General features: G+C 38.9%; 1 protein-coding gene across 3 annotated transcripts; it reads left to right on the top strand.

Moving 5' to 3' along the window:
- The first annotated feature begins 4 nt into the window (after window positions 1-4).
- LOC308665404 (complement receptor type 2-like) lies at window positions 5-25,197 on the top strand. Of its 3 annotated transcripts, XM_081323404.1 has the most exons (17): window positions 5-52; window positions 1,049-1,134; window positions 3,285-3,476; window positions 3,714-3,896; window positions 4,431-4,613; window positions 7,313-7,412; window positions 11,805-11,890; window positions 12,659-12,841; window positions 13,338-13,520; window positions 13,909-14,091; window positions 14,366-14,551; window positions 15,861-16,121; window positions 17,707-17,892; window positions 18,035-18,064; window positions 18,575-18,653; window positions 21,856-21,944; window positions 24,191-25,197. In XM_081323404.1, exons 3-16 carry the CDS (start codon window positions 3,335-3,337, stop codon window positions 21,917-21,919), a joined length of 2,049 nt encoding a protein of 682 aa, XP_081179530.1. In that variant the 5' UTR covers window positions 5-52; window positions 1,049-1,134; window positions 3,285-3,334; the 3' UTR covers window positions 21,920-21,944; window positions 24,191-25,197. The 3 variants fall into 3 exon arrangements, with proteins under 3 accessions (XP_081179530.1, XP_081179531.1, XP_081179532.1); XM_081323405.1 differs by lacking the exon at window positions 5-52 and having other exon boundaries at window positions 380-1,134; window positions 17,710-17,892; XM_081323406.1 differs by lacking the exons at window positions 5-52; window positions 1,049-1,134 and having other exon boundaries at window positions 3,334-3,476; window positions 3,737-3,896.
- The last annotated feature ends 1,581 nt before the right edge of the window (window positions 25,198-26,778 follow it).

Below are 26,778 nucleotides of genomic sequence, written 5' to 3'. Positions count from 1 at the left end.
AGGGATAGAATCAAGATCACGTGAAGTGTTAATACCACTTTACAGTGCCTTGGTAAGGCCACACTTGGAATACTGCATCCATTTGGTCACCACGATGTAAAAAAGATGTTGAGACTCTCGAAAGAGTACAGAGAAGAGCAACAAAGATGATTAGGGGACTGGAGGCTAGAACATATAGGGAACGGTTGCTGGAATTGGGTATGTGTAGTTTAATGAAGAGAAGGATGAGGGGTGACATGATAGCAGTGTTCCAATATCTCAGGGGCTGCCACAAAGAAGAGGGAGTCAAGCTATTCTCCAAAGCACCTGAAGACAGGACAAGAAGCAACGGATGGAAACTAGTCAAGGAGAGAAGCAACCTAGAACTAAGGAAAAATTTCCTGACACTTAGAACAATTAATCAGTGGAACACCCTGCCTCCAGAAGTTGTGAATGCTCCAATACTGGAAGTTTTTTAAAACTTAAAAAAAATTAATTTTTTTTAAAACAACCATTTGTCTGAAATGGTATATGGTTTTCTGCCTGAGCGGGAGTTGGACTAGATGACCTCCAAGGTGTTCATCCAACGTCCCTTCCAACTTTATTGTTGTTATTGTAGTAAAATGGAGTAAAACTCACTTAATAACTGTCTCGCTTTTCAACAGAAATTTTGGGCTCAGTTGTGGTTGTCAGTCAAGGACTCCCTATATTTATGTGTCGATATTTTAGATTGAGATGCCTAGATTGCTTCTCCAAACAAGATAGGGTAATTGAGAAAATATATAATTGGGTTTGAAAGGCAGAATATTATAAGTGAAGACTGCAAGAGATATGCTTTCCTGTAACAATTCTTCATTATGCACATTCATTGTTTGTTCTTTGTAAGTACCGGTAATAGATTTTCACCCCAGTATTTATATATCCAGGGCTTTTAGCACATAGTCTTCTAGGAGTTGCTGAGTTGTAATTCTTCTATTCTTTTCCACTGGCATTTCTGGCAATGGCTGAAAGGAAATTGAACCCAGGAAAAATAAGTGGCCATTCCATAGTATTATCTGTTTTAATGCAGGTACGTTTTGATTGGACAGTCTTCCATACAATGTGTCTTGCATGAAAAAAAAGTAAAATGGACTGGCAGCCTTCCAGAATGTCAGCGTAAGTAGAGCATACAATCATATTTATTTAGCTAAATAATGATTCAAATGTGACCTCTTTTCAAAATCATGTCTGATATCATGTACTGCAATGAATGAGCATGTCTGGAAATTTGGAAAGCTAAAATGCTATTAATCTGGAGAATGCCAAAGTTCAGAATAAAAGCTTTAGTTGTGGATATGAAGCGTGTTCATCAGAGTTGGTGATATCACTATAAAAATGGGGTCCAACCTATCATTAATGTCTCATGTGCAGACTCCATTCAAATTGAGGAGTCTGATATTAGAGCATAGCAGTGCAAGCAAAGTGCAATTCAAGGTACAATATGCTCTTGTACACACACACACACACACACACACACACACACACACATACACATACACACATACATACATACATATATATACTGCTCAAAAAAATAAAGGGAAGAGAAAATAAGGGATCCTACTATTAAATACAGTACATTGTGTTGTTTAAGTGTTCCCTTTATTTTTTTGAGCAGTATAATATTGTTATTACCGGTAACTAGAAAATTTGTGGCAGCTTCATTTTATCATTTTCAGTGCAGCATGAACACAATTGTGTTGCAATAATTAATCTTGAAATGCTAAAGAATTGAACATACTTTTGCAATTACATCTAAAAGTCACATTATTTGCCTGAATCCATTTTTTTTTATTTTGTAGCAGTTTATCATATCTTTGTGATATTCCCTGGAGTCTGGGAAAAGAGAGATATGACTTAAAACATATGGCTTTTTGATTGATGGATGAGTGTATTAATCAAATCTTATATTAATTGATACTTTTACATACTGCACTAATGGGCACTAAGAGATCCATTGTCCACAGAAAAATTGGAACATTTCAGAGCCTCCAGCATAGTGTTGGGAAGCCTGTGGATCTCTATATTGTATATTGTTCAAAAACAGGTCCCATTATCTAATGCCATTCCCAAGCATATCTGGATCTGATGGGAATCTGGAAGTCCAGCAAAATCTTGAATGTTCCAAATGTACCACTTCCCACCTCTCTTTTTTATGCTCTTTTAGTGTCATACTCTCAAAGAAAATAACATAGGTTATTTTGGTAACAATGGTTCATCTAAAGTGCCATAGGAGTAGATGTCCCTGGCTGTGAACAGTAGGTGCCTTGGTCACATGGGGACCATCCATTTTTAATATCTTCCCATTGCTGCCAGAGGAATGAATTTGAGGGCTGCAGTAGGGAGGAGACCGAGAACTGACCAGACTGTGATCCAACTGTAGTGCAAATGTGATCTTCAGTGTCAAACGGAAAATAATCAGAATTCAACAAAACCCAAATATTCATTTCCTCCAGGCAGTAATTTCTGCTATTTGCATGTCAACATCCCAACAACATCAATTAAAGTTCAATTCAGATATCCAAAAAAAGAGAAAATGCTTATGACACAACACTCTTGTTAAATGACATCAGCCAATCAAACATGCCTAAAGCCAAGGTCATGATGAATTTTTTTTTACTTAGAACTGATGATGTTATGTAGTTTACTAATGAAACATCTGCAACAAAACCATCAACCTCAGATCCCAAAATTCAATGCCAACCTACAAATTTTGTCTTCTATTGTAACCTTTATTAGTTTTCAGTTTTGATAACTATCAGTATTTAATTTCAACAATGATTTTTTCTCCATATTGATTTTCCCCAAATAAAACTTTCTTATCATATTTGTCCTTTAGGTGTATTTTTTTCTAGTCCAAGCTTACCAAAGTTTCAGCTGGGTGAAAATGGTCTGACTTCTTTTTTTTTTTTTTTAAATTTTCTGTATGTCCTTGAAACAACATCAGAGAAACAATGTGAAAAATTACATGTCAGAGATAGTATACACTGTTTTTAAAAGAAGAGTACTAAGACACCTAATATGCAATTGCTTCTAAAAGCCTTAAAAAGGGCAAATTACTGACTCCATGGTAGTTCTTTATATCTGCAACTGCCACAGCAGATAATGATGCTTCAAATACCATGTGTTTTACCTTTGGCGATTCTTTTAACAACATATTACATTAGAGTCATGAATATTATAAATGTTCCAGGCTTTATATCCACTCTCTGATAAGGAAAATGAAGTTCATTTATTTTTATTACACAACCTTTACCTTTTTCTAGCTATCTTGTGTTCATCACCACCAAATATTCCCCATGGCAAGCACAGTGGAATGTATTTGAAAGATTTCTACTATGGGACAGCTGTAACCTATACCTGTGATAAAGGCTACCCCCTTATTGGAAATGCCTCTATTTACTGTACATCTAAGGATGGGATAAACGGAGAATGGAGTGGCCATGCATATTGTGGAGGTGAGTTTTCCTGCTCCAGTCCTTGGTTCTTGTGTTCCTTCTCAAGCAAGGACCATCAGCTGCTAACCAGAAACATTTAAGGTGATTTCTTCAAACATTTCCTTGGGTACCTCACACTGACAAATTAATTACCTTTATTCCTTAGCTACCCAAACTGAACTAATCAGGCCTGACACTTTTACAGAGCGATTCCAGTTCTTCTCCTAATGTGCTTCTGATATATGTTTCATTTTTTAGTGACATATTGTCCATCTCCTCAGATCAAGAATGGAAGGATTGTGGCTGGAGTTTCCAGCATCTACAAATATAAACAGAAAGTTAGCTTTGAGTGCATTGGAGGGCACAATATGGTTGGCTCCAGAGTGATCCATTGCCAAATGGATGGTACATGGAATCCCCCCATTCCTGCCTGTGAATCTGGTAAGGATGGATCTGGATTTTCTATTTTTTGAACAATATTAAACGTCTGTTCTTTTTTGACTGTGCATTCTGCTAGATACTGGGTTTGTTGCTTCAATGACGAGACGAGGCGAGTGAGTTCAGCAAAGATCATTGTTTATCTGCTTGCAGGAACTGAACTGAGAAACAGGGCTGCGAATGCAGCAATTTATACCCTGGCCTCTAGGTGGCGGCCAATAGGTTTAAAACAACCTATTGCCACCCTAGAGGAAGCCAATGGTGGCGCTGGAGACGGGTTGTCTGAGGAGTTGGGAGCTGTTAGCCAGCTTCCCTGCTTAAGCAACATTCCAGCAATTAACCCACGTGATATTCCTTTAGCAAGACAAAACCAATACATTGCACATTCCACTTTCCTTCATTCTCAGTCAGTGGAAACTATGTTGCTTGCAGTTGGGCCTAGAGAACAACTAGTATCTTACTTTTCCCCCTGATGTATCATCCCAGAGTATATTCTTAATTTGATTTTCTTCCCAATCTTCTCTCTTCTTTGTTTAGGGAGGCAATGCCCACCACCCCCAGACATTCAAAATGGGATTCGCAGCAACCAGGAAACAGGAGTATTTCCCAGTGGAATGCTTGTGAAATACACTTGCAATCCTGGCTATGATCTGATTGGAGAGGCAACTCTTCATTGCACAAACGCTGGCAGATGGTCTTCTCCTGCCCCTAACTGTGAAGGTACCTTTTGTGACCACAACATTTTTTTCTGTAAGCTCTTAAAGGAATGAAATCCAGAAACAGGATCACTCTTCAGGTGGATTCCCACTTCATTACTGAATGAAATGTTTCTAAAGAAATTCTTATCTGAAGGCTGCTTTAAAACCTGCTGAAGCATCAGTTCTAGCAAAATTTAGTTAAAGTCCAGAATTTTCTAACTATTGATTTGAGGGTTCACTGAAGAAATATTGAAAAGGTATTAACTCCTGAGGAAAAAAACCCTTTCCTAGTGGCCATTCCTTTTGGGGGGATCTCTAGTGTTCACCTGAAAATAGTTGCAGTGAGCTGTGAATAGTTTTGGAATATTTTATTGGGACTGATGTGTGAATTTAACTTTGGAAAAATCACAGATTTGGTTTGTTTCTTCCTGCCTGGGAAAATTACATATAATCTGAAGCACTATAAATAGTTTTAGAAATTAAAGTCACCTAGTCTGATGGGTTTGGGTTTTAATTATTGTTTTTAAGTAATTTATTTAATGTATTTGGGCACCATGGTTTAATCTGTTTTTAATTTTTGTATTTTGGTATTTTGGTATTTATTGCCCTGTTCACCACCCTGAGTCCTTCGGGAGAAGGGCGGTATACAAATTAAATTAAATAAATAAAATAAAATAAATAAATAGCCTATTAGCGGAGATATGAAGGGAACGTTTCATGCAAAGGTGGGCATGATAAAGGAACAAAATGGCAGGGACCTAACAGAGGCAGAAGAGATTAAGAAGTGGCAAAACTACACAGAAGAACTATACAAGAATGAGCTTAACATCCCAGATAACCATGATTTGGTGGTCACTGACCTCAAGCCAGACATCCTAGAATTTGAAGTGAAGTGGGCCTTAGGAAAGCTGAGCAACAACAAAGCTAGTGGAGAGGACAGTATTCCAGCTGAGCTATTCAAAATCTTAAAAGACGATGCAGTAAAAGTGCTACACTCAATTTGCAGGCAAATTTGGAAAACACAACAGTGGCCACAGGATTGGAAAAGGGCAGTTTACATTCCAATTCCAAAGAAAGGCAATGCCAAAGAATGTTCAAACTATCGTACCATTGCACTTACTTCACATGCTAGTAAAGTTATGCTTAAAATTCTACAAGCTAGACTCCAGCAGTATGAGGATCGAGAACTACCAGAAATACAGGCAGGATTTCGAAGAGGTGACCACAACATTTTTTTCCCCTGTAAGCTCTTGAAGGAATGAGATCCTGAAACAGAGGATCACTCTTCACATGGGTTTCCACTACTGAATGAAATGTTTCAAAAGAAATCCTTAACTTGCTACAAAAGCTGCTGTGGTGTCAGAACAAGCAATATTTAGGGTAGAGGCTAACATTTTATAACTGGTGATTTCAAGCTTCACTGAAGGGGTCTGGAAAAGTAAAAACTGCTGACAAAATCCCTTTTGTGGGCTATTCCTTTTGGGGGGACTCATGGTGCTGCTCTCCCCATCTCTAGTGTTCATGTGGGAATAGTTGCAGAGAGCTATGAATAGTGTGGACATCTTTTATTGGGGCTGATGTGATATTAATGTGAATTTAGCTTTTGAAAATCGCACATTTAGGGTTTTTTTTAAAAAAATGAAACAATAAAAGCACATGTACTCAATTATTAATAAGCCTTGAATTTTTCAAGATGGGGTCTGATGAATAAGCCTACCAATCTTGCAGACTGTGAAAAATAACCATTCCTGGTCTGTTTTACTCATTCTCCTGTACATATTTGGGATAAATGCGCAATGCACCAAAAACAAGATTATATCAGAATTTTGCGTTCAGACCCAATACAAATTATGATAAAGAAATTCTGGATTTATAAATCAAGGAGAATCATGATTTTGAGTTCTACATTCTTGATGAAAGGTTAATATAAAACTAAATTATAAAACTAGTATAAAACTAAATAGGAAATGCCATCAATTATTGGTATTTTTAAACCCTGCAGTGTAATTGATGTAAGAGAAAGATATTCTTTCCCCCTTTCTAAAGTGTTTAGGTTTTCAAAATATATGCACCTTGTTAACTATTTTTGGTACGGAAGAACATAAAAAATTCTACTCTTTTTATCTTTGGTTGACTGTTCTCTAATTAATAGTGCTCTGTAATTAAAATTGAGAAAGTTATAGAAAATTAGCATAGGTAATCAGGTAGAATTAGGAATAATCGAAGTTTCCCTATCTATCAAATTGAACATGGCAATAGTATGTTCAGTGATAATGCTAATAGTATTAATAATATTAATAATAACTATTTAAAATTTGTTTGTTTCTTTGTTTTGGAGGCATCTGTGACCTTCCCATTCAGTTAGATTGGGCAGAGATTGCAGATGAATAATAAAAATTTAAGTTGTTTCTTCTGGGTTCAATTGTGAAATACGTATGTCATCCTGGTTATGTTAGGAATCCTGAACTGAAAACCACAATGATATGCATTAGGAATCAGATTTGGTCAAAAATTCATGAATTCTGTCAAAATGAGTCTTCCTTTACTCTGATCAAACTATAAGATAGGATGGAATGGCCTTTCAGAGTGCATCAAAATTTTAACCCTTGGGAGTGTATTTATTGGTTGCTAAATACAGACAGAAACCTTGAATCAGTTTTATATATTTTGTGTTACCCAAAACATAACATGGAAAAGTAGAATCTCTGCGTTTTCTACTAGGAAAATCATGTGGACATCCCGGAGAACCAGAGGGTGGCAGATTGCTTGTAACAGGAGATTTTCACTTTGGTTCCACTGTAAATTATCAATGTGAGGAAGGGTAAGTTTCAAGGAATCCAGCACAATTTCCAGTGGTGAGATTTTTCCTGTTTCTTCCTCCTTCGAATAGTGTAACCTGAAATTGTCTAATGAGAACTCTTCTGGGTGGGGTGTAGGAAATTTCATTTTCCTCACCAGACATTGGGCAGGGCCTGTACCTCAATGAGGAAGAAGCATGCACGCACATGCCAAGGAGTTTTTAACATTTTATTGAAACACTACAAGCCCCCACTGTTGTTCTCCAGGTGCCGCTAGCAGAGGCTTGTCAGCAAATGGCCCTCCACCAAGGCCCAATAAATCAGAGTCCACAAAGTTTAACCATGAAATACAAAGTCTGAAGTCAAGGCGTAAGTCCACAAATCCACACCTAAAGTCCAGTCTCAAGCCTCAAGTCCAGGCATGGTATCCCAAGTCCAAAAGCCAGGCATGAAATCCAAAGTCCAAACACGAGGTCAGGAAACAAGGCACAGGTCCAGAATCAGGAAACACGAAGTTAGAGCACATACACGGCAGGGAAGTGAATGGTTGTCTCCAATACCACCTTGTTCCAGGTATCCAGCTGGAGCAACTCATTAGGAGAGATGAGGTGCCCTCCTCATGAGTTGTTGTTAGTTGCGAAGTCGTGTCCGACCCATCGCGACCCTATGGACAACGTTCCTCCAGGCCTTCCTGTCCTCTACCATCTTCTGGAGTCCATTTAAGCTCACGCCTACTGCTTCAGTGACTCCATCCAGCCACCTCATTCTCTGTCGTCCCCTTCTTCTATTGCCCTCAATCTTTCCCAGCATTAGGCTCTTCTCCAGTGAGTCCTTCCTTCTCATTAGGTGGCCAAAGTATTTGAGTTTTAGCTTCAGGATCTGGCCTTCTAAAGAGCAGTTAGGGTTGATCTCCTCTAGGACTGACCGGTTTGATCGCCTTGCAGTCCAAGGGACTCACAGGAGTCTTCTCCAGCACCAGAGTTCAAAGGCTTCAATTCTTTGGCGCTCAGCCTTTCTTATGGTCCAGCTTTCACTGCCATACATTGCAACTGGGAAGACCATAGCCTTGACTATACGCACTTTTGTTGACAGGGTGATGTCTCTGCTTTTTAGTGTGCTGTCTAGATTTGCCATGGCTTTCCTCCCAAGGAGCAAGCGTCTTTTAATTTCTTGGCTACAGTCCCCATCTGCAGTGATCTTGGAGCCCAGGAGAATAAAATCTGTCACTACCTCCATTTCTTCCCCATCTATTTGCCAGGAATTGAGAGGGCCAGATGCCATGATCTTGGTTTTCTTAATGTTTAGTTTCAACCCAAGTTTTGCACTCTCCTTCACTCGGAACAAGAGGCTCTTTAGTTCCTCTTCACTTTCTGCCATTAGAGTGGTATCATCTGCATATCTTAGGTTGTTGATGTTTCTTCCGGCAATCTTAATTCCAACTTTTGATTCATCTAGCCCTGCCTTTCTCATGATGTGCTCTGCATATAAGTTAAATAGGCAAGGTGACAGTATACAGCCTTGCCGGACTCCTTTCCCAATTTTGAACCAATCAGTGGTTCCGTGTCCAGTTCTCACTGTTGCTTCTTGGCCCGCATATAGGTTTCTCAAGAGACAAATAAGATGGTCTGGTATGCCCATCTCTTTAAGGACTTGCCACAGTTTGTTATGATCCACACAATCAAAGGCTTTAGCATAGTCAATGAAGCAGAAGTAGATGTTTTTCTGGAACTCTCTAGCTTTCTCCATGATCCAGCGTATGTTGGCAATTTGATCTCTAGTTCCTCTGCCTCTTCGAAATCCTGCCTGTACTTCTGGTAGTTCTCGATCCACATACTGCTGGAGTCTAGCTTGTAGAATTTTAAGCATAACTTTACTAGCATGTGAAATGAGTGCTATGGTGAGATAGTTTGAACATTCTTTGGCACTGCCTTTCTTTGGAATTGGAATGTAAACTGATCTTTTCCAATCCTGTGGCCACTGTTGAGTTTTCCAAATTTGCTGGCAAATTGAGTGTAGCACTTTTACTGCATCGTCTTTTAAGATTTTGAATAGCTCAGCTGGAATACTGTCACCTCCACTAGCTTTGTTGTTGCTCAGCTTTTCTAAGGCCCACTTCACTTCACATTCTAGGATGTCTGGCTCGAGGTCAGTGACCACCTCATTGCGATTGTCAGGGACGTTAAGCTCATTCTTGTATAGTTCTTCTGTGTAATTTTGCCATCTCTTCTTAATCTCTTCTGCCTCTGTTAGGTCCCTGCCATTTTGGTCCTTTATCATGCCCATTTTTGCATGAAACGTTCCTTTCATCTCTCCAATTTTCTTGAAAAGATCTCTGGTCCTCCCTATTCTATTGTTTTCTTCTATTTCTTTGCACTGTTCATTTAAGAAGGCATTCTTATCTCTTCTAGCTATTCTTTGGAATTCTGCATTTAATTGGGCATATCTTTCTTTTTCTCCCTTGCCTTTCGCTTCCCTCCTTTCCTCAGCTATTTGCAAAGCTTCCTCTGACAGCCATTTTGCTTTCTTGCATTTCTTTTTCTTTGGGATGGTTTTGGTTACTACCTGTTGTACAATGTTGCGAACCTCTGTCCATAGTTCTTCAGGCACTCTGTCTATCAGATCTAATTGCTTAAATCTATTTGTCACCTCTACTGTATATTGAGCAGGGATATGATTTAATTCATACCTGACTGGCCTAGCGCTTTTCCCTACTTTCTTTAATTTAAGCCTAAACTTTGCAACAAGAAGCTCATGGTCTGAGCCACAGTCAGCTCCTGGTCTTGTTTTTACTGACTGTATAGAGCTTCTCCATCTTTGGCTGCAGAGCATATAGTCAATCTGATTTCTGTGTTGTCCGTCTGGTGATGTCCATGTGTAAAGCCGTCTCTTGGGTTGTTGGAAAAGAGTGTTTGCTATGACCATCGTATTCTCTTGACAAAATTCTATCACCCTGTGCCCTGCTTCATTTTGTACTCCAAGGCCAAACTTGCCTGTTATTCCAGTTATCTTTTGGCTTCCTACTTTAGCATTCCAATCCCCCATGACGATAAGGACATCATTTTTGGGTGTTAGTTCTATAAGGTGCTGTAGGGCTTCATAGAACCGGTCAATTTCATACTCTTCAGCACCGGTGGTTGGGGCATAGACTTGGACTACTGTGATATTGAATGGTTTGCCTTGGATTCGAACTGAGATCATTCTGTCATTTTGAGGATTGTATCCCAGTATTGCTTTTCCTACTTTTTTATTGACTATGAAGGCTACTCCATTTCTTCTGAGGGATTCTTGTCCGCAGTAGTATACCTGATGGTCATCTGAATTAAATTCACCCATTCCTGTCCATTTTAGTTCGCTGATACCTAAGATGTCGATGTTTAGTCTTGTCATCTCTTGTTTGACCACGTCCAGCTTTCCTTGATTCATGGATCTTACACTCATGAGTTAGCTTCACCTAATTTCCATCTGCCTTCCTCTGCTTGGCTCTATGTGCCCTGGGATATGCCAGGGAGACAATTCCTCCTTGTCTCCTCTAACCAGGTACAATTATGCCTCTTCTTCACCCCGTACCTCTGCAGCTGTGTCACTTCTCTTTGCTCTTCAGCCAGGCCCTTGTTCAGTTACTACCCCACCAGCCCTTCCAATGTTCCTGACCTCTCCTCCTCTTGCCCATCCACTCCTAGCATGGGGTCTCCTGCGTCCTCCTCATGCTTCTCTGCATCCTTTCTTTAAAAACAACTAGAGCTAGCTCTGGTTGTCTAAGCCAACATCCAGGGAAGCCTGTCCTGGCCAGGTTGGGAGGCTTTAGCCTGCTATTGCATCTTTTGCATCTTTCTCTTTCAATCTAAGTTTGCTAAAAAAAAAAAAACATAAGCAAAAATTAGACTAAGCAGAATGAAAAGGAAGGACCACTGTCAGGTTCACAGATTGTATCATTGAACAGCAGAGTTGAACACATTCCTCCTTCTGATATATTTTCTCTAGAAAAAAACCAGTAGGAAATTTCTCCTTCTATTGTATGATTATAAATATATAAGACTTTTGCCAAAATAAGACTCAACAGTCATGAAAACTAATGTCTCCTGCACGCTGCTATTTTGCTATCTAGCAATCTGTCTCTACACATAACACATATGCTGTCTGTCTACACATGAATGCATATAAATATCTACTGACACCACATGAATAAAAAGCATGGGATGAATGAATACTAAAAGACTTTACAAGATGCTTAGTCATATTTATCCCTGCATTTTATTCAGACCTGAGGATCACCTCGGAACTGAGACAATTCTAAGCAACTCATTTTGAATTAGACAAAGGGCTGTAGAATGTCCATTTGATTCCAACCATCTAAAGCCTGCATTCTTATAGAAAAAATACAATGATTATATGCTGTTTCTTTTGTCTTGCTACAGGTATAGGCTGATTGGAAAGTCTTCCAGAAGCTGTGCATTGTTCGGTAAAACAGTAGCATGGAACGGTGACCTTCCTTATTGCCAGAGTAAGCAGCACTCAAAATGCAGATCTAGTCTAGGATATTTGTAAGAAAAGGTTTATGAATGTTGATATTCTAAATCAGAAACTTTAGAGACAGATAAAGTGATGCAAATCATATTGAAGATAGTGAAACCTACATAAAAGAGTACTCCACCCTTAGGCAACATTATATCAAGCTGCAAGCAAGTCATATTACAGCATAGCCCCAAATGCTAATTGAGCTATAATGTTTATCAGAAAATCTATGGACAAACTAGTTACCTCTATTCCTCAGGTACATAAACTGAATCAATCAGGCTGTCCCCTCTGCAGAGTGATTCCAATTTTTTCTCCTTATGTGTTTCTGATATATGTTTTATTTTTCAGTGACACAGTGTCCATCTCCTCAGATTAAGAATGGAAGGATTGTGGCTGGAATTTTCAGCCCTTACAAATTTAAAGCTACTTAAGCTACTTGGCCCATTACTGAACATATAGCAATTAATGGGGTCTCCATAAACACCTTTTACTTTTATGCTTGTGATGATCAATTTCACCACTAGTCAGAGGAGGTAAAAGGGGACAGGACAATTTAATACTCATCAATCCTAAACTATGAAAACTTCTAGGAAAAGATAAAGATAATAGCGAGCATGACGCAATGTGCTGAGTGGAAGAGGAAATCATATATTTATCTAAAGGATTAGCATTGGGAAAATTTCTTTAGGTTTCCCTATTTCTTTCCTTGACTGCTTTTACTCTTTGAAAATCAATACCTTTTATACCTTTTCAGAGATTGAATGCAAGTCACCTCCAGATATCCAGAATGGGGTTCACAGCAACCAGGAAGTAATGGTATTCAAAAGAGGAATGTGTGTGAAATATACATGCAACTTTGGCTATACTCTAATTGGAGATGCTATCATTCATTGCACAGACTCTGGCACATGGACCTTTCCTGCCCCTCATTGTGAAAGTAATTTTTTTAATTAATTGCTGCTGGTAACATAAAGCTTCATAGCATAAACAGAGGCCTTGGGATTGAATTTGGATATGCAATATACAGGTTAAAGAATCTACTCAATCATGAGCATCACTAACTTACTCTAAATGAGATATTGCCAGGGTTTCCTAATTGCACTATGTCCAAAATGTGGTTGGTTTGTTCTGACTTTGTGTATTAGTGAACTCAGAAACAGTTGAGGTTCTGTGATGAGGTTCTGTGGCTTAATGTTATAGGTGAACCACTCTAGTCAACAAACATGGCTTAAGTCATATCTAACCTACTGTATTGAGCTCTGCAATAATGAAAAAAATTGAGAGCAGAGGAGATCACACAAGGTGTCTTGTGCCCTTAGAAAAATGAAGAGGTCAACTTGTAGTAAATGGCCTTTAATTGCAAATTTCTACTAAGTATCACACCAAAATGGAATTCTGAACACTGTCCTCTGACTTCCTTTTTTTTCATTTAGAATCACAGTGTCCATTCCCTCCAAGCATAGCCAATGGAAAACATGATGGTTTGGCTTTGCAAATGTTTACTTCTGAAATGGCTGTAACCTATTCTTGTGATCCAGGCTATTTGCTTGTTGGAAAGGCATCTATTTCCTGTGGACCTTCTGGAACATGGAGCCTTCCTGTGCCATCCTGTGAAGGTAATAAAAACTGCAATGTGTACTGTTTGGGCTAACATGGAATCTCATTACTTTGTATTGCACATACCAGTCTTTTCCTTCAATTTATTGTATTTCAAGCACACATTTGAAACCATTTTGAATTATGGAATTCAATTCTGGGGTTGTTGGAAGGCAACTCTCTGGGTCTGATTTGAGAAAAAGATAGCTCTCAAGTAAGAATGCATTGTCATTCTCAGTCTATTCCAAAGGGTGACTACCATGGGCAGAATTACCAAAGTTTGTTTCTGGAGAATACATGCATAACATCTGTCACAACAGCTATTTTCTTGGTGGGATGATGTTTGATCAATTACAGCTTTTGGCAGATCTAGAATGAAGATACTTACCATTCTTCGATCTTTTGTAGTTATGCATTGTCCCCCACCCCCGAAAATCATCCATGGGAAGCATGTTGGTGAAGACTACACATATGGGAAATCAGTAATCTATATTTGTGATGCCGGCTATTCCAGCATTGGAAACTACAGTGTTACATGTATTTGGAACAGCAAAAACTCTGTGAAGTGGAGTGAAGCCCCCAGATGCCAAGGTCCTTTATTGCTTGTATTTTCAAATCAGTGGCTCAGTCTTCTCTGCTGCCTTTCACAGGGACTGGGGTGGCTTGCCAGGGATGGCTGCTTGAAGCCAGATGAAAAAAAGTACTATAATTGGACTGTGCATACTGTCATGCTAACGACTTTCATAGCATTATTTATTGAAGGTCTGATAGGTGTATGACAGCCAATCTGAATGTAATAATTTGGGTGGAATTTGAGAGGTAAATTGACATTGTGGTAATACAGTTGCATCACTTCTTTTTGTAGGTTGCCTTGCACCACAAAGTATCGCCCATGGCAAACAAGACAATGTTACTTTGGAAAATTTCCCCTATGGCTCCTCTGTGACTTATCATTGTGATCCAGGGTTCTTTCTTATTGGAACACCAACCATTTACTGCCAGACTTCTGGAACATGGGATCAACCTGTCCCTCAGTGTAAAAGTGGAGAATGTATGTGAGAGCTAGTTGTTAAACTTGTTGTACCTCAGTAGTGTTAAGTGACATCTGGTGCCAAGGATGTGGGGTGCCTCCTACAGTAAGAGCTGCACTGCCAAGGAATCAAGAGCTTTGTCACTCTGTCTCTTGAAAATGCACTGTGACAATATGCAAGCAAGGCCTGTGTTGTCCCACTGAACTTTTGTTTTTTCCAGAAGAGCAAAGTTAGAAGTGGTGTTTTATACAAACATTCTTTTATAAACTAATGAGCATTTTTGAGCTCATTAATGAGCTGTGATGGTGCAGTGTTTAGAATGCAGCACTGCAGGCTACTTCTGCTGCCTGCTGGCTGCCTGCAGTTCAGCAGTTTGATTCTGACTGGCTCAAGGTTGACTCAGCCTTCCATCCTTCTGAGGTCAGTAAAATGAGGACCCAGATTGTTGGGGGCAATATGCTGACTCTGTAAAGCACTTAAGAGAGGGCGGTAAAGCACTATGGAGTGGTATATAAGTCTAAGTGCTATTACTAGTGCTATTTTCTTTTGTTAATCACCTTGACACTAAGGTGGTCCTTCACTTACAACAATTTGTTTAGCAACCATTTGAATTTACAATAACACTGAAAAAAGAGAGTTATAACTGTTTCTCGCATTTATGACTATCACAGCATCCCCAGGGTCAAAATTCAAATACTTGGCAACCAACATGTATTTACAATGGTTGCAGCATCTCAGGGTCATGTGATTGCCATTTGTGACCTGGCCAGCCAGCTTCCAACAAGCAAAGTCAATGAGAGAAGCCAAATTCATTTTATGGCTGTGTGAGTCACTTAACAACTGCAGCATTTCACTTAACAACCATGACAAAAAAGTCATAAAGTTGGGTGTGACATAACATAACTGCATTCCTTAGCAACAGAAATTATGATCCATAAGTTGAGGACTACTTGTATTTCTTTTGCTGTGCGGAAACCATGCAAATGATTTCTTTTTGTTTTAGGGAAACCGATCACACAATTTGTTACCAAGCCATTAAAAAAAAAATCATAGTGGTTTTCAGTGGTGTAGCGTGGGGGGTGCAGGGGGGGCCGGCCGCACCGGGCGCAACATCTGGGGGGGGCGCGCTCGCACTCGCAGCTGTCTGGCTCACTCACTCTCTCTCACTGCAGTGCTGGCTGTGCGAATCCGATCCGAGCCGCCGGGTCGCCGCCCACGGTGGAGGGTGTGTGTGCAAATTACTTGCCTTGCCCCGGGTGCTGACAACCCACGCTACGCCACTGGTGGTTTTGAATGTTTAATTTCTTCATTTTGTTTTGTTTTTTTAAGATATGGAGGCTATCAATCAAAGTGACTCCCAGGTGACCAAGGATGGGAACAATCAAATAGAAAAAGTAACTGGATCATTCATAAAAAGCACAATACATTCAAAAATCAACAAAACAACTACCAAGGACTTAGCAACCACCTTAACCCCAGGCCTTGGAGGAGAGCCAACTATTCAAAGATTTCTGGAACCATTAAATGATGGGAACCAAAGAGATCTCCAGAAAGATGCTTTTCCAGAGGTCAGAAATTGCAGTGGAGAAGGTGCGTTTCCTGGCTTCCAATTGAAGGGCAGGATTCTTTAATGATTTATGATATTTCTATATTATTGTATTTCTCAATATTTCTTATGGCCTGGTTTCTGGTAAGGAATGCTAATGATTATTTATTTATTAAATTTATATGTTGCCCATCTCACTATCCAAAGTGATGCTGGATGGCCTTGGTGGAGCAGTGGGCTAATGCCTCCTTAAGTAACACCAGCTGCCTGCAATTAGTGCAGGTTCGCATCCCACCAGGCTCAAGGTTGACTCAGCCTTCCATCCTTCCGAGGTAGGTAAAATGAGGACCCAGATTGTTGGGGGCAATTAAGCTGACTTTGTAATAATGCCGCTGGGGGGGGGGGCGAAAGCCCTAATAAGCAGGCATATACATAGAATGAAGGCTACTGCTAAGCACATTGATTTGTGCTTAGATTGTAAGCCGCCCTGAGTCTTCGGAGAAGGGCGGGATATAAATGGGATTAAAAAAAATACAGTACAATTATAACAGCAACAGCAGAAGGATACAGGGTTTCTATCGCGAAGATTCACCTTTTTCTATATGTGATGGCATATTTTCAAATAAGGGACATTATAAAATATGAAATTATGTATCAATTACATCTAAACAAATTATACACATACTTAATAACCAAGTCAGTGTGAAGACTGTAATTCATTCCCTGGAGTTTTTGGATCAGTACAAGGAATAAAAGCATCTGTCAATTTCTGCTTTTTTTTAGCCTTATAAGTATTAACTATTTTATCTCATAGGCCACAGGCTATTACTGCTTGAATACAACATTATTCTTTGAATGTAATCAATACTTTTTAGATGTATTGAATTTTTAAATGTAATTTGTAAATATCTCAGAATGAGGCCCCAAACATAGCATGTTAATGAATGATGAATGTGATACAATAATTAGTTAGGATCCAAGTCCTGCTTCAAAAATATGGCGTTAAGTTGAAAACTGCAGCCCCCAACCTTGTACAAACAATTGTTTCCTGCCCAAGATAATTTTTGATAGCATGAGAATCAAATTATCTTCCTCTAAAATTATTATTATTATTATATTATATTTGTATACCGCCCTTCTCCTGAAGGACTCAGGGCGGTGAACAGGGCGCATATAAAAATACAGAATACAAAAATTAAAAAAGAATTAAATAAGAGCCCGAGCTAAAACAATACAATAATATAAAATCCACAATAAAAACCCCAACACATCCCCCATCAGGCCAGGCCGGCTTGTTCAAAATTGTGATGGCCAGGCTACAGTTAAGTTATTGTAGTGTTTATCCTCCCAAAAATCTATTTGCATTAGCGTCATTGGTGGTAACAAACTCATTTAGGTGAAGGCAGGAGATTGTCAGTGAGGGTAAAAGTGTGGGTAAAAATTAAGATGAAAATAAATTAACTTTTCTATTTTCTATTATTCCTATTTAAACTTCAATAAAAAATATTTTGCTTTGAATGATATTGCTGCATCTCTGGCAACCCCCCTATAAATTGAGTTGTAAAGGCAAGTGTGGCTCCTTGCTGCAAAAAGTGTCTTTAAGAACTTTTCTTCAACTTTGATTTTCAGTAGATGGCTGCACCCTCCCGCCACTTTCTGCTAGCAGGAAAGCAGAAAACGAAACCGTGATTCAGACTACTGCTAAGGTGACTCTGGAGTGTGAAAATGGCTATCTCAGGAATGATACCTCTCCTATTCAAGCGCAACAGATAGGATGGGATGCCCCTGTGCCAGCATGTACATCAAGTAAACAAAGTAAGTGGGAAATAAGGCTCTAAAGATTTAAGAGAGAATTTAAATTTTTATTGTTTGGAGAGCCTGTCAAAAATATTTTCAAGAGCTGGTAAATGTAATTTCACTGGCAGATTGTAACTCTTGTTTTGCTTCTTTCTTTTAGGCTCTTACAATTTTGCTACACTAGGTTTAGGTAAGTAATTTCTATAACCTCCCACTGAGTGAAGAAAGGCACAGCATTGTGGACCTTGCATTCCATAAACACTGGATAAGATAGGCCAGTGGCTACTAGTCAAATGTTTGCCCTGTTCTTTAATTGTCTTTGTCAGATGAGCAAATATACTGAGTAATCGTGATAATGGAGCTAAAAGAAAATGAGAAAGGAAAAGAAGGTATTGCACTGCATATGATAATAGCAAAGTTGTTGAAGCAACTTGACAAAAGAGAAAGAAAAAAATAACTTTTCATTGTGATCCTAAATAATATTATTCAGAATTTTATAGAATAGATTCTACAGTGCATTACATAAGCACCTTAGGATAGAACCATTTTCATTGCATTTTAATGTTAGAAAATTTTATTGCTTTTCTACCTTATATATTACTCAGCTTAGTTTGTAATAAAATCAGTGCTTTCTTTAACCTTTCCTTTTAGAGAAAATCATAACTGAACAAAGAAAAATATATTTGTTTGGTTTTACTAGGTTCTGTGGGAAGTATCCTGTTACTTTCCCTCATTTTTTGTGGTGTGATATGGATTGTCCTTTTGCAAAAGAAAAAGCGGTGAGCATTTATTTATTTAATATATTTTATTGATTTTTTTTACAATAACAGTTTTTAATACTTGGTAACCAATGTGTTGTTTGGGTTCATATATTTAACAACAATCAATAATAGTTAATTTCTATGATTTTATAATCAACATACTAAGTAGAAATACCTTTCCTTGATCCTCTCTTCTTTCAATAATATTCTCCTTTTACCAACATTGAGTAAATATAGTTCTTAGTATTTTCACTACATATAAAGTTGAATATAATTTTTTCTAATATTTATATGAATAACAATAACGTCAATATGTAGAATCTTTTCTAATCAGCTTATTTTACAACTGCGTTTGCAAAAAGTCATCTTATGTAAATCACTATAAATCCTGTTTTCAGAATTCTTATTTAAGCTTAATTTTCCTACAGTAATCAAAATATTTCTTGTCAATTATAATTTTCTCAAAATTGATTATATTTAAATATCTAAAACATTTCATACATTTAAATCATTCCAGTATTTTACATTTCCGATATCATAAAAAAATACTATACTACTTATAAATCACATCTCTCTTATTATAAAACCCATTCATGTCTGAAATTTAACTATTCTTTTAACCATATTCAAACAAGTATTTGATCATATAGTACTCCATCTGTTAGGTCACATCATCTCTCTTGAGTCTGGTTTTCTCCTATTCTTATTTAAGCTTAATTTCCCCCTCAGTATTCAGAACATTTCTTATCAATTATAATTTTCTCCAACTTGATTACATTTAAGTATCCAAAATATTTCATTTGTTTAATTCATCCCATTATTTTTACATTTCCCATATCATAAAGCGATACTATACTATTTATAAATCACATTTCTCTTGCTACAAAACTCATTCATATCCAAGATTTAACTATTCTTTTAACCATATTCAAACAAGTGTTTAGTCATGCAGTACTCCATCTGGTAGGTTAAATCATCTCTCTCGTCTAGCTCTTGCCTTCTTCTTTTATCAGACAGCTTTCCAAATCAATGTGTTCAGTTTGCTAGGGGATTCTTCCTGTATTTTTATAAGTATTGTTAAAAATGGGAAAGACAAGTTAAGGGGCTTTTGAGGGGGAGTTTTGCCCATTTATATCCGTTAAGAAGCTTCCACTTTCCTTCTCCCCCAATTTCTCTTTTCATGTTTTGTCTCCGAAACTCTAGTGGTTCTCCTGACAGCTCTATAATCCATTTTATCAAATCTTCTTTCTTATTCTCAGGTTTGTTTTGAAGTCCTGAAAAATAAAATGTCTTTTCCAATATTATGGCAAAATCTTGCAGATTTTTCTTTGTCTGTGTTAAACTGTGATTTTCTTCATTTGTAGCCTCCATCTTTGAGTCACTTTCCTCTGGTTTTTGTTCCATTGTCTGATTTATTTGTCCATTCTTTGTCATCATTTTCTGATTTTTAATTATGAGTTTAGATTAAGGAGGTGCTAATTTATATCATCAAAATTATTTTTAATTTCATCATGATTTAAAACAATTGTCATTTGAATTAATTGCAACACAGCATGCATTTCCTCCTAGAAGATATTTGTTTTGTCTTGAAGAATTACTCCTGCAGATCTCTAATATTCCAGACTGGGGATTTTAAAATAGAATATTGAGTGTGGTTTCCTACCACTTTTGGTTATGTATTCAACCTCCATTTTCATCAAACCAAGCAGTCTTAAGTTCCAAACACTGTAGTCTTATATAGTTCTTATCTTTGTGAACAGTCCAAAATGTTCAACCACTTAAAAACAATCCAGTAATTTTCCCCCTAGAAAAGTGGTCAATAAGTCAAGGTTTTTCTTTTTCTGCAAACAATTCTTGAACTTAAATATCAACAGCTCAGTAAGTATTTATAGTCTGAGAAGGTCAGCAGATTTTATAACAATTGTATTTCTCATTCTGCAAATGATAGCCCAGTGTATTTTCTTTCCTCTATTTCCACTGTTCTCTATTTAGCTAAGATTCACTGAGGGTCAAAGGAACAAGTTGTGTTCTAATTCTGGGAGTCTTGCCAATTTCTGAGGCAGTGCAGCTGTAGTTCTATACTCTGATCCACCACTAGATGTCAGTAGCTATTTATTTTCCAACTTTTAAAAGAAAAAACCTTTTTTTGTATTTTTCTCAATATTTTTTCAAATGAAAAATATTAACAATTTCCATAGTTTTCAGTTTTATCCAGGTTATAGCTTTACATTAATCCATGTCAATATATTTCTGTCCCCCATAAAGATTAGTTTGCTGCTTCCATCTATGGAAGAGTGGGGTTATAATCCCTTTCCTTCTCACTTTTGGAGGATTTTTTTGCTTCTTGGGGATCTTTTGCAGGAAATCAGTTTAGAATAGAATAGAATAATAGAATAGAATAGAATAGAATAGAATAGAATAGAATAGAATAGAATAGAATAGAATAGAATAGAATAGAATAGAATAGAATAGAATAGAATAGAGCTGGAAGGAACCTTGGAGGTGACTGTCGTAGCCTTTTAAAAAAATCTCCAGTAATTGAGTGCCCATGATTTCTGGGGGCAAACTGTTCCACTGGTTTCAAAATAGAAAAGATCTATGTTCTCACCCAGTTCCAAACACGCTGTTCACAGTTGTTCTTAGTTGGTACTTTTGGACTTTGGATGCCGGTAGCTTGGGCTAGTCACTAGAGTGCAGCTAGCCTTTCTCCTGCCAGGTTAGAGAGCTTCCCCTGAATCAAATGGTTTGACCGCTGTCATTCTGTGATTGATGGGGGGGGGCTTCTGTTGCCTCTCCGGGGCGACTTTACACCCATTTAGGGTCCCCTGGCAGGGCGAAATCAGCTGTGGGGTACAGAGTTCTGCCATCCCTTGGCTGTGTTGCTATGACACAAAACTAGAAGTCCCTCTCGGTGAGCATTTACCTGTTTACATTATTTATACTGAAGGAAGTGGTAGTAAGAATTTGAGATGAATATTCCACCAAATATCAATATGGAATATATGCAATGAAATACAGATATTTTGTAAGGAAAAGGTATTTGCCTTTCCCATCAGCATATCTATTTTGAGTTTAGCATTGGTAAAATAAGAACAGGCCATTAATCCATTAATTCACAGGAATTCTCATTTGCCTATTTCAAACAACGCATCTAAATGTATTTTTAAACCTTATACTCATTTGGTTTATCTTCTCAATTATGTTCTCCCTATTACTTCAGCAATTGTACCTATGAAGCCCAAAGGAAGTATTGTGTTGTTAATTATGAAGATTCCCCACTCTAAGAAAACTTTGTCTTCATAGCTACAGGTAATAATCTAATATAATAATAATATAATAAAATAAAAATAAATAAATAAATAAATAATAATCTCGTTATAAGATTACTACTTTAGGATGAAAATACATTATTTGTATAAAGGAATATGGCTGTGAGTCAGATGGTTTAAAATAAGATACAGCACATATATAATTTGGGGATGGGCTATTGTACAGCAACTTGTTAGGAAAATTTGTTTATACCTTCTCTAGCTTTTCATTGTCAACCTGTTAGAAAGTAGGTGAAGTCAGTTGTGTAGGGGACAGGGACACATACAGAGAAGCCAGGGCAAATCTCAGAAGAGGCATTAGGATGGTGAAACAGCAATATAAACACAAGGTGGAGAACCCCCTAGCAGACAACAATCCGAGGCAAGTGTGGCAGGGACTGCAGCACTTAACCAACCACAAGGGCAGTACAAGGAGCATGGTTAACACCGATGCCTCGTTGGCAGAGGAGCTGAATATCTTCTTCGCTCGCTACGAGGTGAAAAGACCAGACCCCGTAGCCTCTGCTGGCCGGCCTTCTGATTTTCAACAACTCACCCTATTTGAAAACCAAGTGAGAACTGTATTGAAGGCTGTGAATCCCAGCAAAGTCGCAGGCCCAGATAGAGTGCTAGGGATAGTGGTTAAGAATTGTGCCAACCAATTAGCAGGGGTCCTGACAAGGATTTTTAACATCTCCTTGCAAACGGCATGTGTACCATCGTGCTTGAAAGCAGCTACCATTGTCCCAGTCCCAAAGAAAACTGCAGTTGAGTGCCTGAATGACTACAGACCTGTTGCATTAACGTCTGTAGTCATGAAATGCTTCGAAAGACTGGTTCTCCAACATCTCAGGACATGCCTCCCACTGGATTTTGATAAACATCAATTTGTCTACAGGGGGAACAGGTCGACAGACGATGCCATAGCTACTGCTTAACACTCTGTAGCAAGTCATCTTGAGAAACCTCGAAGCTATCTCAGGATGCTTTTTGTTGATTATAGCTCGGCTTTCAACACCATTTTGCCGAGCACTCTCATCAAAAAGCTGACTGACTTGAAATTTTTCCCCTCCATCTGCGTTTGGATTCAAAACTTTCTCAGGGACCGGTTACAAACAGTAAGGGTCGGGTCTGCTTTATCTACCCCCCTGAAGCGTTGCATCGGCTCGCCACAGGGCTGCGTGCTTAGCCCCTACCTGTACTCATTGTACACATATGACTGTGTATCATCCGACCCATCTACTGCAATAGTTAAGTTCGCAGATGATACTACCGTAGTGGGTCTTATTACAGGTGGGGATGAGACAGCATACAGGGGGGAGGTACAAAAATTATTCATATGGGTGTTGTAACAACTTGCACCTGAACATCGGCAAGACGAAAGAGATGGTGCTAGACTTCCGGAGGAAAAAGGAGGAATCTGCCCCACTTTACATTGGGGAGGACTGTGTGGAGAGAGTTTCCCCCTTTAAATTTCTGGGAGTCTATCTCTGCGAAGATCTTACCTGGAAAGTTAATACAACCCAGGTGGCCAGAAAGGCCCAACAGAGACTTCACTTTCTCAGGGTCTTGCGGAAGAACAGGGTAGAACAATAGCTAATGACCCTCTTTTACCGGTCTACTATAGAGAGCATCCTCTCGTACTGTATTGTGGTTTGGTATGCTGGTCTGACAGCCGCGGATAGGAAAGCATTACAAGAGGGTGGTGAGCACAGCACAAGACATTGTGGGCTGTCCCCTGACACCACTGGATGACATCGCCAGGGCTCGCTGCCTTGGAAGAGTGAGGAAAATTCTCAGGGATGACTCACACCCTGGACGGTATCTCTTTACTCTCCTACCATCGGGTAGGAGATATAGGAATGTAGCCAGCCGTACCAACAGGCTGAAGAACAGCTTTTATCCATGGGCTGTTAGGCTTTTGAACGGGAAATAATTTTATAAACTTTATGCATGATTGACTTGCGAGGCCAGTGTGTTGTACAATTAGCTCACATGGTGTAATAAGATGGAGGGTTTGTGTCACTGTAAGTTGGGGATGGGGGCACGAAGGGGAGGCTCAGCCAATCTCAATGTATACATGGTTGTACTTTGACAATAAAGGTTCATTCATTCATTCATTCTTTGCTTACAAGTGATTTTACTACCTTCCTTTTATGTTTATATTACATATAAATTGCTTGCTTTTTTATATTTATTGAAATTCTTGTTCTGGTTCAATGAAATGTCACCTTTATTTTTTCCTAGGACAAGATATTATTCTTAATTGGCAGTTTCTTCTGAGCAAGCTAGTAAGAACTAGCAACAAATATCATGCTAACATTGATGGTTATGCTATGAGAAGCAATGAATGTATAATATACTCCTGAAAAATAAATATGAAGCAGAGTTAGTTAAATGACATACATGCTTAGGAAGTAATGGATTAGGTCAGTATGATTTTGCTACAAAAGTTAGAATTCTCAGATAACATTCTCTTGAACTACATACCAGTACAGGGAATTTGACAACTGAATGATAAATGGATTATCAATGCCCTTATTATGGTCAAAAGATTGGTATTGCAGCATTGGGAAGATAAATGTATGTTCCCTTTCACTCAATGGACTGAAAACCTGGCTGCAATTGCCCCCTATGAATGAATTGCTTATTGAAGATTGTGTATGGACAAGTATAATGAAATATGGGACACATTTATACAGAATAAAATAGGTTAAAAGTTTATGAATGTATAAGAAATATACACATTTTGAATAATATTTGCATTAGAGAAGTGTGTATAGAATTGTGACCATTTATTGACATATATTATGCTTTTTGTTATATTTTTTTTCACTTTGTTATAGCATTTTTTGTTTTTTCTTCTTTGATATCTATCATGATCACTATTTTTTGTTTTATTGTTACAAAGCATGCATAAATGAATGAATAAATAAATAAATAAATCAGTGCTTTATTACTTCGGACTTCCTAGGCCTTTGGTGAAACAGACCCTCCCACTTCATTGTGATTGCTATCTTTGTTTTACTGATTTTTTTTGGTAATGTCTATCTTTTAGTGTTGTAAGCTTCCCAGAGTCTGGCAGCATATGACTTTAATAAATTATTATCCATTCATATTCCATAATCATTAAGCAGCAACTACTTCAAGTGTGTTGAGCAAGCTATGATACTAGGTTATACAGTAAATAATAAAAACTCAATTTATCTTTTTAGAAATTATTAAAACAATTCTAGGTTCAGTCCTAAAATAAATTTCCAAACAAAAAAATAAACTAGTATTCGTTGTATTTCTTTGGGGTTGGGAGGGGACTTTTGGATAAAAAGGAAGGCAGAGATTAAATTATGAATATGGGCACAACTTTTGTCAAGACAGGACCTTTGGGAAAAAGAGCTGCTAGAAATCACTCCGCCAGTGCTGCTTCAGGCCATTCAGTCCATTGGACAGCAACAGAACCTGGTAGGAAATTTTGAGACCCCCTACTACAGGGGTCTTCAAACTTGGCCCTTTTATGACTTGTGGACTTCAACTCCCAGAATTCCTCAGCCAGCAAAGCTGGCTGAGGAATTCTGGGAGTTAAAGTCCACAAGTCATAAAAGGGCCAGGTTTGAAGACCCCTGCCCTACTACATTGAATTGCTAATCTCTCCCATAAAGTTTGCGGATTAGAAGAGTACTCGGTGGCATTCAAGCCTGATGATCTCAAAACGGCAGCAACCTCGCCTGCTGTTTTGCTTCTGTGCCTGGCCGTGCCAACCAGAGCAATTTCTACTTCTGAATCCGAGTGCCTGCATTTTTTCCAAATGCCCAACATCTCTGACCTGACCTACTACATCCAGAGGCCAACTAAATTAAGCTCGCACAACACTTTCTAGACCACGACGGTCCAAGTGCCGTTTGCAGTCTATTGCCTCCGCCGCGCCCACTCCCGAGAGAACCGTGAGCCGAGATAGCTGCCCTCGCGGGGATGTCGCCTGCTCGCGGCGCCTCCCTTTGACGGGTTAACGCCGATTCCGGCGTGGAATGGAAACGAGAGGCAAGGCCGACTTCCCGGCGAGCGCAACAGCGGCTACGACCCCCCGCCGCCCGCAGCGGTCGGAGCTCGCGCTCGAGCCCTGGAACGCGCCCCTCCCCTGCGCGCGCCGCAGCCCAACGCTTCTCGGTGGTCCTGCGCGTTGAGCCATGTCGCGGTGGCGGCGGCGACGACTAGGCCCTTCGTGCGTCTCCGCGATTTTGCTGCTGGCAGCGACGAGTTGGACCTGGCCAGGTGAGTAGGATGCGCTTCTCCTCCCACGGTAGCGCGGCGGTCTGCGGTTCCGGGCCCTGGGGCTCAGCTTCCTCTCTTCCCGGCCTTACCTCCCTCTGGGAGGAGGTGGTGCGTTTCGTCTCCGCCTGCCTCCCTGGCGCGACCTTCCAGGGCACCGGAGGTCTGAAGAGCCAGGTGGCGATAGCGGACTCCGGTCGGAACCCCACGCGGGGATTGCCTCGACGTCCTCTGGGCTTCCGCTTCTGGAGGAAGAGCCTGAGGCGGGCGGGGCTCGTAGCGTAGAATAATAATAATAATAATAAATAATAATAATAATAATAATAATAATAATAATAATAATAATAATAATGATGATGATGATGATGATGATGATGATGATGATGATGATGATGATAATAATAATAATAATAATAATAATAATAATAATAATAATAATAATAATAATAATAATTTTATTTATATACCGCCCTTCTCCCGAAGGACTCAGGGCGGTGAACAGGGCAAATGTATAAAATACAAAAATACAAAAGTTAAAAGGAATTAAACATAATGCCCAAGGTAAAAACAAT

This window comes from Vipera berus (genome assembly GCF_964194415.1).
Source record: "Vipera berus genome assembly, chromosome: 3".
NCBI classification, from domain to species: Eukaryota; Metazoa; Chordata; class Lepidosauria; order Squamata; family Viperidae; genus Vipera; species Vipera berus.
This window is presented reverse-complemented; position numbering and strand designations above follow the sequence as displayed.